The sequence below is a fragment of the Hirundo rustica genome, chromosome 19, assembly GCF_015227805.2.
Source record: "Hirundo rustica isolate bHirRus1 chromosome 19, bHirRus1.pri.v3, whole genome shotgun sequence".
Lineage (NCBI taxonomy): Eukaryota > Metazoa > Chordata > Aves > Passeriformes > Hirundinidae > Hirundo > Hirundo rustica.
In genome coordinates, this window is record NC_053468.1 from 1,951,593 (window position 1) to 1,964,800 (window position 13,208).

At 43.0% G+C, this 13,208-nt stretch overlaps 1 protein-coding gene across 14 annotated transcripts in view; it reads left to right on the forward strand.

The window, feature by feature from the left end:
* Positions 1 to 13,208, forward strand: part of BCAS3 (BCAS3 microtubule associated cell migration factor) — a 297,790-nt gene that overhangs the window by 11,306 nt on the left and 273,276 nt on the right. For 12 of the 14 annotated variants that reach the window (XM_040082187.2, XM_040082182.2, XM_040082188.2 and 9 more), the window contains exons 6-7: positions 2,112 to 2,193; positions 9,936 to 10,008. In XM_040082187.2, coding sequence (XP_039938121.1) covers positions 2,112 to 2,193; positions 9,936 to 10,008 — 155 coding nt within the window. Of the gene's footprint in view, positions 1 to 2,111; positions 2,194 to 9,935; positions 10,009 to 12,327; positions 12,499 to 13,208 lie in introns of those variants that run through there. The other 2 variants (XM_040082198.2, XM_058422966.1) reach the window with 1 other exon arrangement.

A 13,208-nucleotide genomic window follows, 5' to 3' on the forward strand; every position in this document is an offset into this window, starting at 1 on the left:
CCATTCCATGATTTAGAATGCTTCGAGTTAACCTACGGTGGTCTCAAAACAGGGGCTAAATACCTGTAATCTCATCTTAGTCACTGTTGGATCCTGTGCCTTTTGTTACTCCATTTAACCTTACTCTCTGTAATTTCCCCCCTGTATAAAATCATAAATTATCTTTTAATAATGACTATTAATTATTCAAAAGCTACTGCATTTTATGCATGAGAAGAGCTGGGCTGGGATTTCCACGTTAAATGCCTCAGTACAAGTAAACTTCATTTCTATTTGGGCATTTCAAGCTTTTCTTTGTGAGCCTCAAGTTTAAGCTCTACCAGGTCTTGGCACCCCAGGCTGGATAAACATTCTCCTGGAGTTCAGGATGTGTAAGAGCAGAGCCTGAGTTCAGGAGGTTTGGCCCTCTCCGTGTGTCTTCCTTTGGGGACTGGAACTTTGTCTGAGGTGGATTGGGGCTGGTGTGCTGGCAGGGTTAAAAAGAAGGAGGTGTGTCAGCTGGGCTGGGATATTTTATGGGAATCACTCCTTCCCTACCTTTGTTGTGCTGCTTCCTTTCCCTCTTGTTTTCATTCCTAGCCAGAGATGTGCGTACACGTGTGAAACAGCCTTTTCATGATTTGGGGGAAAAATCTTTAATTGCCAATAATAATAGTTCCCAAACCTCCTATTTTTCTTCTTTTCCATTTCCTCCTTCCCCTTTTTCATAGAGCTGCTGTGTTCCAACAGACAGAAAACGTGCTGCTGTCTTAATTTTTTAAATCTCTTTATTACTCTGTGCCTCTTTAATTTTCCTCATATTTTTGCTTAGCTGTGCTCTACATTTTCACGAGCTGTTTTTTCTGGATACAGATGTTTTCATCCAGAGACTTTTTTTTCCCCTGCACTGCACTCCAAGCTCATGATCAGTTAAAAGCCATCAGCAAACCTTTTGTGAGTTGATTTCTGATGGTGTCATTAAGAGTGATTTTAATTAACAGTGATTTCTGATGGCAATATTAGCAGTGATTTTTAATTGATAAACTGCTGGGCTAAAATGGGTTAAAATGTTTTTTCCCCACATTGGTGTAGCTTGTGTATAATTCCAGGCTTAGCAGGGAAATGCAGTAGTTCTCTGTATTGTGTGCAGAATGGTGGCTTAGCTCTGTAGTAAATGGCATTTTCAAAGTAATTTTATTTATAATTGTGCTTCATGGGGTGGGTTTCATTCTGCCCCATGACCTAGAGCAGTGATAATAAATAACCAGGCAGGAGTGGATGTAAGCTGAGAGCCTGGAGTACCGTACTTGGGATTTGCTGGTCAAACAGTAGGAGTATTTTAACTTCTTGGACGTGTGAGCTGAAGTGCAGAAAGAAATGGAAACAACCATAAAATGACATTTCCAAAAGTTCACTTGAATTTATAGTTTATTGATTCCTAAGAACCTTATTCCAAATCATGTTCTCTTCTGATATTGTAAGCTGCTTGTTTGGCAAAACTTTATGCCAGCCTTGGCTGTGTTCTGAGGCTCATTACATCTGTTTTAAGTTGTTGGTTAGATGGAAATGAGCTTCATAATGTTTGCCATTTTCCTGGAGTTTGACGTTCCATATCGGATCCATTTCCAGGCAGTTATGAAAATACATTGGGTGACCATTGCAGGAAGTCTGGGAATTCATCTTAACTGCTACTGGTTTAATCTTTTCAACATTGCCATCAGTGACAGGCTTAAGTAGCTTGACCACCTATTTTTAAACATGGTTTTCACACCTGCTGAGTTTGAAATGAACCAATATATGAAAATCTCCCATTTTTTTCCACCCATGTTTGCCACTCTTGATTGACCTCTCTTGAGCTGGCATTTTCCTTTAGAACCATGTGAAATGTGGGATATATTTTTGTGAATTTTAGTCAGCTGCAAGTCTTGCTTTTTCCAGAACCTGTGTGGTCATGAACAGTTAATTCAAGACTCCTAATATATATTCCCAATTAGAGAAATGGCAGCGCTTGCTTAGGCAGAACCTTACCAATGTATTTCCCTACAACGCCTCTCTGCCTGCTTTTTTAGCTATTCAATGTTTCTGTTTGTGCAAGTTTGAATCTGTTTTTGTGTTGCTGTTGGCGGTTGCAGATCAGTGGGGAAGCTCAGGAGCTGTTCTCGGTGCGCCACGGGCCGGTCCGAGCCGCTCGCGTCCTCCCGGCTCCTCAGATCAGTGAGTACTCCTTAAATACATCAGCATTCACCAGAGCTGCTGAAAAAGGCTGCTCTGCCTCTCCATTTGACAACAGAATTTGGTTTTTGAGGTGGCACTGGCTTCTGATTTGTTCATTTTCTCCTTATTTTACGTTAACTTTGCTCACTTTGACCGTTTCAGTGGTTTAAATTTTATCATCTCTTGAGTGCAGCTCCTCTCTGCCACTGCTTAAATGCTATTTTAGCAAACTTTAAACCAAGCTGCTTAATTTAACAGGATTCTTCCAGAAGTTGAGTTAACCCTGAAAAGAACTTGCTGCAAAATCTGAGCAACTGTGCATAAACAAGCACAAAAAAATTACCCTGTTCCATCCAAACCCAATCTAACTGTTGACTTCTGAAAGAACTGTTTGGTTCTAAATTAAATTGGTTGTTTTACTTTGTGGATGGAAAGAATGTATTTCTAATATGACCAAGGTGTTTGGGGGATTTTGCTGGGTTAGAATTTCTAGTAATGTTTTATGAATTAATTAATGAACTCAAAAAATGCAGCCTCAAATCTTACTGTTTAAATTATTCATGGTAAATTGTACTGATTTTGTGTGTTTCAAGGAAAGTTAGTGGAGAATGTTTAATGGGCATATTGCGTATTGTTTTGGTGATTTCCTGAGCACAGGAATATACAAAGTATATGTGTAACTATTACAGGTCAAACTAACTTACAGTAAAATACTTCCCAAGCCTGTTGTTCCTTTATTCCATTTACTGGAACCCTGCATAATTCCCAACGAGCTGCTCTTTTGCTATTATGTGTGTCATTGAGTAATGGTTGTCTGTGCCCCTTCCTCTCTCAAAGGAAAAAAAAAAAAAAAGGAGAAGGAGAAGTGGAAATGGAGATGAAAATGAAGTAAATTAATGGAAGAACCTGGGAGTTCTGTTTTTTCTGGTACTAAAACAGGTTTTTGATTTTTCGATCAAGTAAATCACACTCATGATCTCCTTCCAACAGTTATTGTCTTTCTGCCCCTAAATTCCATATATTTAGCATCTTACAGTGATAGTTGTTACATTAGAAAACTATTCAAATTAGCTCATATTAAATTAAACCAAACCTTTTAAAAACATGTTCTGGTCTCTTTTTACATGGCTTGGTTTAAATAAATCTTTGATTAAAAAGTACATGAACGTATCATTGACCAGTATCTGGAATCAGATAAAAGTAAAGCTGTAATAAGAGGCCTTAGATAACTAACTCATGAGCTTTAATGATTCTGAACGAAATAAAAGGAATTTGTAAAGGAGAAGCTGATTACCATCAGCAGGCTCAAACACTGTTTTACTGTAAAGCTGTAAAAAGGGAATTATTGAAAATAGTCTCTTGGTGGATGGATTTGGCACGTTCCTAGGAGCAGATCTGAGCTGGTGATAAGCAGCTCATTCCCAGGTGTGAAAGGAAAGCTCATGGCTTTAACTTGGTGACTTTACAGCAGCAGAACTTAATATTTGTCAACTATTTCATTTAAAAAGTGCAGCCCTTTGATGTGAGATCCTCTGCCTCGTGGTGTGCCTCGTGGCATAATGAAGCCTTGTTTCAGAGGAGTTATTTCATGCAGGGAATCTCCTCCAGCAGGTCCTGGGTGCTGCTGGCAGCAGGAGCCTGGGCAGGTTTGTGAGCTCAGGAGCTGGGCCAGCTCCTGGAGCTGCTGGGACTGGCAGCTCTGCTCTGCTCTGCTCTGCTCTGCTCCGCTCTGGGCCACCAAACCTGAGCTGGCCTGGCTCTGCTGTGCTCTGAGCCACCAAACCTGAGCTGGCCCAGCTCTGCTGTGCTCTGAGCCACCAAACCTGAGCTGGCCCAGCTCTGCTCTGCTCTGAGCCACCAAACCTGAGCTGGCCCAGCTCTGCTGTGCTCTGAGCCACCAAACCTGAGCTGGCCCAGCTCTGCTCTGAGCCACCAAACCTGAGCTGGCCCAGCTCTGCTCTGAGCCACCACACCTGAGCTGGCCCAGCTCTGCTCTGAGCCACCACACCTGAGCTGGCCCAGCTCTGCTGTGCTCTGAGCCACCAAACCTGAGCTGGCCCAGCTCTGCTCTGAGCCACCAAACCTGAGCTGGCCCAGCTCTGCTCTGCTCTGAGCCACCAAACCTGAGCTGGCCCAGCTCTGCTGTGCTCTGAGCCACCAAACCTGAGCTGGCCCAGCTCTGCTCTGAGCCACCAAACCTGAGCTGGCCCAGCTCTGCTCTGAGCCACCACACCTGAGCTGGCCCAGCTCTGCTCTGAGCCACCAAACCTGAGCTGGCCCAGCTCTGCTCTGCTCTGGGCCACCAAACCTGAGCTGGCCCAGCTCTGCTCTGAGCCACCAAACCTGAGCTGGCCCAGCTCTGCTCTGAGCCACCACACCTGAGCTGGCCCAGCTCTGCTCTGAGCCACCACACCTGAGCTGGCCCAGCTCTGCTGTGCTCTGAGCCACCAAACCTGAGCTGGCCCAGCTCTGCTCTGAGCCACCAAAGCTGAGCTAGCCCAGCTCTGCTCTGAGCCACCAAACCTGAGCTGGCCCAGCTCTGCTCTGAGCCACCAAACCTGAGCTGGCCCAGCTCTGCTCTGCTCTGGGCCACCAAACCTGAGCTGGCCCAGCTCTGCTGTGCTCTGAGCCACCAAACCTGAGCTGGCCCAGCTCTGCTGTGCTCTGAGCCACCAAACCTGAGCTGGCCCAGCTCTGCTCTGCTCTGAGCCACCAAACCTGAGCTGGCCCAGCTCTGCTGTGCTCTGAGCCACCAAACCTGAGCTGGCCCAGCTCTGCTCTGAGCCACCAAACCTGAGCTGGCCCAGCTCTGCAGCATCACTTTGATGTCCTGCTCTGCAGCCTGGGGAAGGAGGCCAAGAAAACTGGCTGGATTTTTGTAACTAATGCTAAAACCCCAGATACCAAGTCTTCTCCATGGTCAGATCGGCAGGGCTTTTGTTACTCTGTGCAGTTTACAATATTCATGTAATATATGTATATATATATATACACACACACACACACACAATATAGAGGGCCTTTCTGGAGGGTTTGCACTGTGACCACATTCTGGGCTTGCAGAGCTCATGTTTAGAACATCTCAGTCTGAACTCTGGCAGTTTTAGGGACAGGAACTTTGAGCTGTAATACCTCAGCCATCCTTGGCTCTGCTCCACTTCCAGATCTGGGTGCTGGGCTGGGTTTAGGGTGGTTTAGGGTGGTTTTGGGTGGTTTAGGGTGGTTTTGGGTGTTTTGTTTCCATGTGTCCAGGTGTGCTGGGGCCTGGATTTTCTGTCAGTGCTGGGGCAATGATACATTTATTTTGGTTACCTTTATTGTTCTTTCACCTACAAAATCAGAATATTGATGCCTTCTGAAGGAAGTCAGTGCTGCAGTGTCCCATCTTTTATTACTTATCCCAGGTCATTTTACAAGCCCCTGGCCAAATACCTGCTTTGCCTTGTGCTCTCCCATTTGTCAGGGTAGAGCTGCATGGTTTAAAAATCAATCAAGAAACTCAGAAAGCCAGAGGAGCAGCTCTGTGTGTGGCAATTCCTGCTCAAAGGGGTGACGGGCTGGTGTGTGAAGTTTAGATCAGTGGTTGTCTGTAAAACCTATTTCCATGTCTCAGCATTACGAAAATAAATTCCTCCAGCGAGCTGAATTAATTTATTGCCTTTTTCTAGATTATGCTGCTTGCAGAAAGTTGGTATAATAGCCCTACATCTCTCAGTGAATTTGACTGTTCACTCAAATTGACTTACAAGGGGGAAAAAAGCAAATAAAAGAATGAAATAAAAAGAATTTAGAGGTACTAAAACCCACTGAGGGCTGAAATATTGCAGCAGATTTATCCCTGTTCTCCACTGCTCCCGTCTTTGCTGTTGGTAAAATTAAGATTTGAACCTCAAAAGCTGACTCAGGTTTATGTGCAGGTACACTTAAAGAGCTCTAATATTTAGGTTGCTTTCTAAAGGAAGGCAGATGTGAGGTTTGTGTATGTTCAGCCTCTTGGGTGGTTCAGTGGTTTTAAATGCCCAAAATAATCCCAGGTTCTGTGTGGTGGAGGGGCTGGCCCTGCACCATGGACAGGCAAGCTTTGGGGTGGTTGTGCAGGTGTGAGTTTGAGTTCTGGTGTTCTCCCACCGTTCTGTGGGGTTTTTTTGGGATAATGAATGGCAATGTCTGTGGATTACAGAAATTACAGACTGCAATTCTCCGAGCAAGGCTTTTAGAGATGCTGCAGGGGAGAATTTTGGAGTGCAACCCTGTAAAATCCCAGTTCCTCCTAAGCTTTGGCCTGACCTGTGTTCCATCATCACATCGGGGATGAAATGAAATAATGATTTTATTATTTTCTGGTGCTTTAGACCAGTGCACGTGAAGCTTTCACCCAGGTGGGCGGTGAGGGAATTCCAGCCTGGGGCATTCCCAGGTACTGCTTTGCTGGGGGCAGGACCACGAATGCCTCAACATTTCCAAGGAAAAGATGGAAAGGAGAGGGATTTGGTGGAGCAGGAGCAGCTCTGCATTATTAAATGATGACACCCCAGGAAAATCCACTCCATGGGGCCACTGAGCACTGAATAGGTCAGGGTGTGAAATTCATCCAGCGCGTTTCCTCCTCATGGGAAACCAGGGTGATTCCCAAAGTTCTGAGCAGCTTTTGAGTCCCTGGGACATCCACTGGGTTTCATTTTTATTCTGCATAAGGGTGTGCTGCTTTTGGTGGCGTTGTTTCTGTTTTTATTGGCATTATTGAGAGGCCTTAGCAGGCCCCGAGGTCTCTATTCACAGTTTCATCAGCAGGACAGCACCTAAGCTGCTTTGGGCTCACATTTGGGCAACCTTTTGACTTCATAAACTTCTAAATGTTGATTTGTATGAGATTTCATTTAGCCACAAAGAGATTTTTTTCCCTTTTTATTTTTTTTTGTTTCAATTTTAAGCACACTAACTGACGTTAGGTTTTTTAAAAAACCAAATCTATCATTTAGCTAAATGGAGCTGTAGATAAGGTGGTGCCTTGTTGGCAGGAAGGGCATTTTTCATTACTTTAATTGTGTGATTTGTCAGGATTTCCAGCATTTTATAAATGCTGTAGTGTTATATGACAGAGTTAAAAGGATTTAGAATAAAAGGAGTTTAAGAAAAAGACTTTGCAACAGGATTTCAATACTTTTTGTATTTGGAGGGATTTAGAGAGCTGTTTTTCATTTCAATTTCGTTAAACACTGTGTGTGCAGCAGGTGTGTGCAACGTCAGCGCCTCGCACATGCAAATAAACGCAATTTTACAAATGAAAATTAATCCAGCAGAATTTGGGAGATTAAATCTCACCCCAGACCTGGGAGAGGCTCCTGACTCCATTAGAGCGTGGCAAAACCCAGCCCATGTCACTCTGTGCAATCTCATGGATGGGACAGCTATTAACCTGATTTAATGCCCTCAGAGGCCTCCCAGTAATGATCCTTTCCTGCACTATTAATATTTACATTCTGAAAGTATTGAAGTAGAAAATGGATTTTTGAAAATGGAGGGACTCGAGTCATTACGGACAGAAATCAGAAGTGTAAGCACCTTTTGCAGAAATTTTGCAAATCTGTGCTGTGGGTATTAAACGTGGCGTTGCTTTTGGTTTTGGGCACTTGATTGCTTCCCTGGACTCCCCTCCACGTTTTTCCTCCTTCTTTCCCCTTCCTTGTCATTAAACCAGCCCATAAAGAAACATCTGAATTCGTGTCTCTGATATATCCCAGTGAAAACAAAAAGAAGGGAAAAAGTCGAGTTAAATACTTCAGGTGAAATCCTGGCTGCACTTAAATCAGTGTCAGAGCTGCTGGTAGCCAGCGTTTCGCCCTCGCTGCTGCGAACAGAACAAATGGAATTCATCTGTTACCTGGATTGAAGGAAACAAATTGGTTGTCAGGCTCTTAGGAAGACTTTTATGTTTCATTTATCAATTTACAGGTCAGTACATACAGTACAGGTTTGACTCACCAAAGAGCTTGAAATAATAAGAATAAAAGGAAAATACAGCTGGCTGGTTTAGGTTACTTGTAAAGCTATTGTTGATGGTGGAGTTATTGATGTGACCCATTTGACTTTATAAATACCCAAAGGTGTAGGAGGGAAGATTTTTCCTTGTACAGATGAGAGGACTCAACAGTGTTTGTTACAAATTAAATGCGTGTACCTGAGTGATTAATAATTAACAGTCTGCTATGTCAAAATGCATATTGTTAATTGTTGTGCCTTTCTGAATAAATGATTTTGTTTTGTACAGCGGTATTTAAGACTTAAATTTTGAGCAGGCTATATCTAATATTCTTTAAAGATCAAAGGGTTTGGTTTATAATGGAGGGAAAAAAAATCTATTATTCAACACACAAGTGCAGACCTACAGATAGATAATTAAAAGGGCAAAGGTTGAAAGAAAATGGAGGAGAGTTAGTAGTGGTGGTATTGGTTGTTACTTTGTTATTTAAGTTGGGTAGAAACATACCCTGGAATTCAGTTAAAAATTGTTCACAAGCAGAAGTGGGATTCTTTTTTAAAAAAACAACAACTCAATTTCGGTTTTATTTCTGTTTACGCAGCAGTAAAGCAAAGTTCTCCAAACTCTTAAAACCCCATTTTAAGAAGTGTGGCGTCTTTACCAGTCTGCTTGTGCTGGGGTGAAGGTGTGACTGAGCCTGGGGGGACAGCAGGGCTGGCTCCCGGTGCCGGGGCTGTGTCCCAGTGCCAGGGCTGATTCCCAGTGCCAGGGCTAATTCCCAGTGCCAGGGCTGATCTCAGTGCTGGGGCTGATTCCCAGTGCCAGGGCTGGGTCCCAGGGCCGGGGCTGATTCCCAGTGCTGGGGCTGATTCCCAGTGCTGGGGCTGATTCCCAGTGCCAGGGCTAATTCCCAGTGCTGGGGCTGATTCCCAGTGCCGGGGCTGATTCCCAGTGCCAGGGCTGATTCCCAGTGCTGGGGCTGATTCCCAGTGCCAGGGCTGATTCCCAGTGCCAGGGCTGATTCCCAGTGCCAGGTCTGATTCCCAGTGCCATGGCTGATTCCCAGTTCCAGGTCTGATTCCCAGTGCCAGGGCTGATTCCCAGTGCCAGGGCTGGTGCCACTGGTGTGGGAGAGGATCCAGGGCAGGGACAACTGGCCCAGCGTGGCACAGACCCATTCTGCTGGGCTGTGCTGGTGCCACCACCCCTAAAAGTGGATGGGATGTGGTGGAGGAGTTGTGTTTCCACTTGGAGGTTGTTTTGTTAAAGGTTTAAATCTGCTGGTGGAATATATCAATCTGGTTTGAATTTCATCTCATTTCCTTGGGCACAGGGCAGGGGCTGCAGGGGCTGCTCTGAGGTTGGCACACCTGGGTTCCTTTTTGACAAACTGGAAACCAAGGTGTGAGCCCCAGGCAGAGCTGCCTGAGTGCAGACAACTTCCTAAAAAACAAGGAAAAGTGAGCAGGAGCCACTTGTTCCAGTCACAGAATCCCAGCCCCAAGTGGGGTGAACAGAAATCTCTCCCAAAGCCTGGCCACGTTTGGCTGCTTGTGTTGTTTCTCATTTTCCTCTCTGTCAAGATCAGTCCTTCAGTGCTCACAGCTCTGCCTGTAATTTGAATTTCTGTCCCTCTTACCTTGCACGAGCTGTGAGTTTTGTGTTATATTCAATATATTGGGCCCCAACCTGAACTTGGAAACTGGACAAACAGGACATAGTGATTTGCTTTTTCTTTTCTTTTGTTTTCCCCTCTTCTCAGGTGCTCAGAAATGCGATAATTTTGCTGAGAAGCGGCCTCTGCTTGGTGTGTGCAAAAGCATCGGATCTTCTGGGTAAGACTGTTCTTTGTGTATGAAAGGACTCTATAAAATGTCTCACCATCTGAAAAGCCCAGTAGATGTCATCTCTAAAGCTTTGTTCCTTTTTTCTTCATGGGATAACACTGGGATGTGGTTTTAAACTATTTTTCTGGTGTGTCAACATGTATTTTCCTATGACTTAAGCTTTTGGAAAGGAATAAAAAAGAGACTCTTGATATAAAATAAATAAAGAGGTATTTTAAGTTTCTTTTATTCTCAGTGGAATCACAACTTTATGATTAACCTTTTCTGATATTAGTCCGGGTCAGAATTATTATTGTGAAGTGTTTAAAGCAATCTCTGTGTCTTAAAAAGTAATTTTTCAAGCAGCAAATAAATTACAAACACCAAGCATTTCATTGTTGCAGCCACACACTGTTTATTAGCAAAACACATGTTAAACCTCCTTCCTTGAGTTAGAAAATTCAATTTACAGTCTTGTTTTGGACTCTCTACAGAATTGTTGTATCACTGCTCTTATAAAGGAGGCCCTTAAGATATTTTATGCTTGATTCAGACAGTGCAGAGGATTTATATCTCTACCTACAGGAAAATATTTGCTTTTCAGGAGTAATCCTCTACACAGCCATTTAATGGCTGAGCAGTTGAAGTAAATCTTCTTACAGTTGTAAGACTAATTCTGTGCCACACCTTTTTCAATTAAGAATTTAATCACTGTGTGTGTGAAGGAAGAACTGTCAAATCTTTACTTTTCTCTGTTATTACTGTGTTAAATTGCAGTGTTAATGTTACCTGCCTTAAATGTTTGAATTAAAATCCACATAAGGCAGAGAAATGAATTTTTTTTTCTTTATGTATTTACAACTTGAAAAAAACAGTTTATGATGATTTTTCTCCTTTTCTTCCCTGCCCTGTAAGTTTAACTGTTTATAAATTAGAGGTGCAAATACTGCTCTGTCTTTTTCCAGTCAGTTTATATATGTAAAAGAAGTGTTGGTTGAGTAAAAATCTTCCTTCACACTCCTGTTTTAGAAGCTGAGATACCTGAGAAATGAACAAACCCTGAAGATAATTATTTTCATTGTGTTCAACGCCATAATCTTGTCATTTCCAAATAATTTTTTGTTGTTACCATTATTAATTAATTCCCAGATGAATTTCCTGGTAATGGATTTTGTTTTCTGTTCTTGTATGTGGCCATTTTATACTCAACAACAAGATGGAACTTTGACCTCATATCTGATTTTCTGGTACACACATTTTTGTATTTTAAAAGTCACATTTTTCCAGCTAGTAAAAATGACTGCAGTGTTTCACAGGGGGTTGGACTGGATGATTTTAAGGGTACCCTTCCAACCCAAACCAGCCTCTGATTCACTGTATAATCTTTTCAAAACAATTCTTTTCACAGCCCCCCAAAAGATGCAATCCTGACACAGAAATGGGAAACAGATTGTGTTTTTTGGCTGATGTTTCTCTGCTGGTTTAGAGGTTGGTTCAGTCAGCCTCAGTCATAGATGACAAGATTTGCAAATGAAAAAGGAAAACCGAAAAAGAAAGAATATCTGCCTAAATTTTGGGGTTGTGGAGGTTTGTAAAGACATGCCTGCTTGTTCCTGGTGATAAGACAAACAAATCTTCATGCACACACAAAATTAATTGGTGGGTTTGGTGCATATTGATGCATTTCCTAGGTGGTGAAACATTAGGATAACCCTGTTTTCCCCACATGGGTTATTGAAGCCATAGTTTGGAACAGACTAGATCTGTAAAAACACTTTCAAATACACCAGAGAGGTCCAAAATACATCACTTTCGTTCTGTTCAAATGTAAATGTTAAATAAATACTTCAGTTTAACTAATGGAGAAGTTTAAAGGGAAACCGACCGGGATAATTTTATTTCAGATTGTTAAAAAACCAGTTGAGAGTAAATGGAGAGATTGAAAATTTTCAAAATTATTTGAAAATAATACAGGTATCAAGAAAGCTGAAAGTAATCAAAATAAAATAAAAATAAAAGCGTGTGAAGGAGCAAGGGCAGGGAGAAGGGAGCAGGGAAGTCAGAGCCCTTGTCCTGTCACTACATGCTCTCATAAATAGTGTTTCTCCATCTTTCTCCAGGTACTGGATCTCTAAGCCATCCCTGCAAAAAGCATTGGATGTTTTGGTTCCCTTGTCCTGTGTCCAAATAGCCAAATTATTTTGCTAAAAGATGAGCAGCTTATGTCAGAATCTCGCATAGGCAAGTATGATAATCAGCTAGTGATGCAGGTCTAACTAATTAAACAATCAGTAGTAGATGATTAAAAAGAAGAGTTTGAGGTTGTTAGGGAGAGTGCAGGAGCTCAGGCAGTGGCTCCTTCTGCAGCCTCTATTCTGTGTTGGCTTTCCAGCTTATGTTTTTAGAAAGATGCATTAATTTAATGATACCAAGTGGTGGAAAATTTTGGATGACTTGAAGAATTGGATGGAGGTCGCTTAAGGGCATGAGAAGCAAGAGGTAATCTTTGTTAATCATGGGAGGAGAGAGGAAATTAGGGTAAATTGAAGAAGGAGGAGTAGTTGGAGCAAACAAAATGTGTAACTTTGGCTAGCCAGCGTTTTTTTTTCCCCCTGCTGATCTGTTTACAAGGAGAATCAATTGGCAGCAGATTTTCAGGAAGCGTGTGCTTCATTCTCATGGCTACTGTAGCTGAAATCCTGCTAACCTTAACCCAGCTTCAGCTCGGGAATGTGTTTATGGGAGTGCTCAGGTTTAGGAAGCAGCCTCACATGAGTAACAGCACAATTAAAGCCTTAATATTCCCTCAATTAATATTTCAGAGTCTCATGAGCCTGCTCAGGGTCTGGCAGAGTCACTGAGTAGTGCTAAAATCCAGTGTCCACTCCAAGTGGCCGTAGCTTTTAGTGCCTCAGATGAGCTGGCTGGGAAATGATTTGTCAGCCACAAACAGCAAAGCTCCTGCAAGGATCACCCCCAAGAGGAAGAAATGAGCTCTGGTGAATGAAGTTCTTGTTCCCAGCCCTCTCACTGCTCAGGGGAACTCTCCCTGGAATATTTTTCCTGGGATGCCCTTGCAAAGGTGATGGTGAGGACTCACCTGGCTCAGCCCTGCCGTGGGCTATGCAAAGGGTGTGGTCACTCCAGACAGAAAATGCAGATTGTTTCCTGAAATCGCACAGAAAAATGGTCTGGGCCAGATGGTTGTG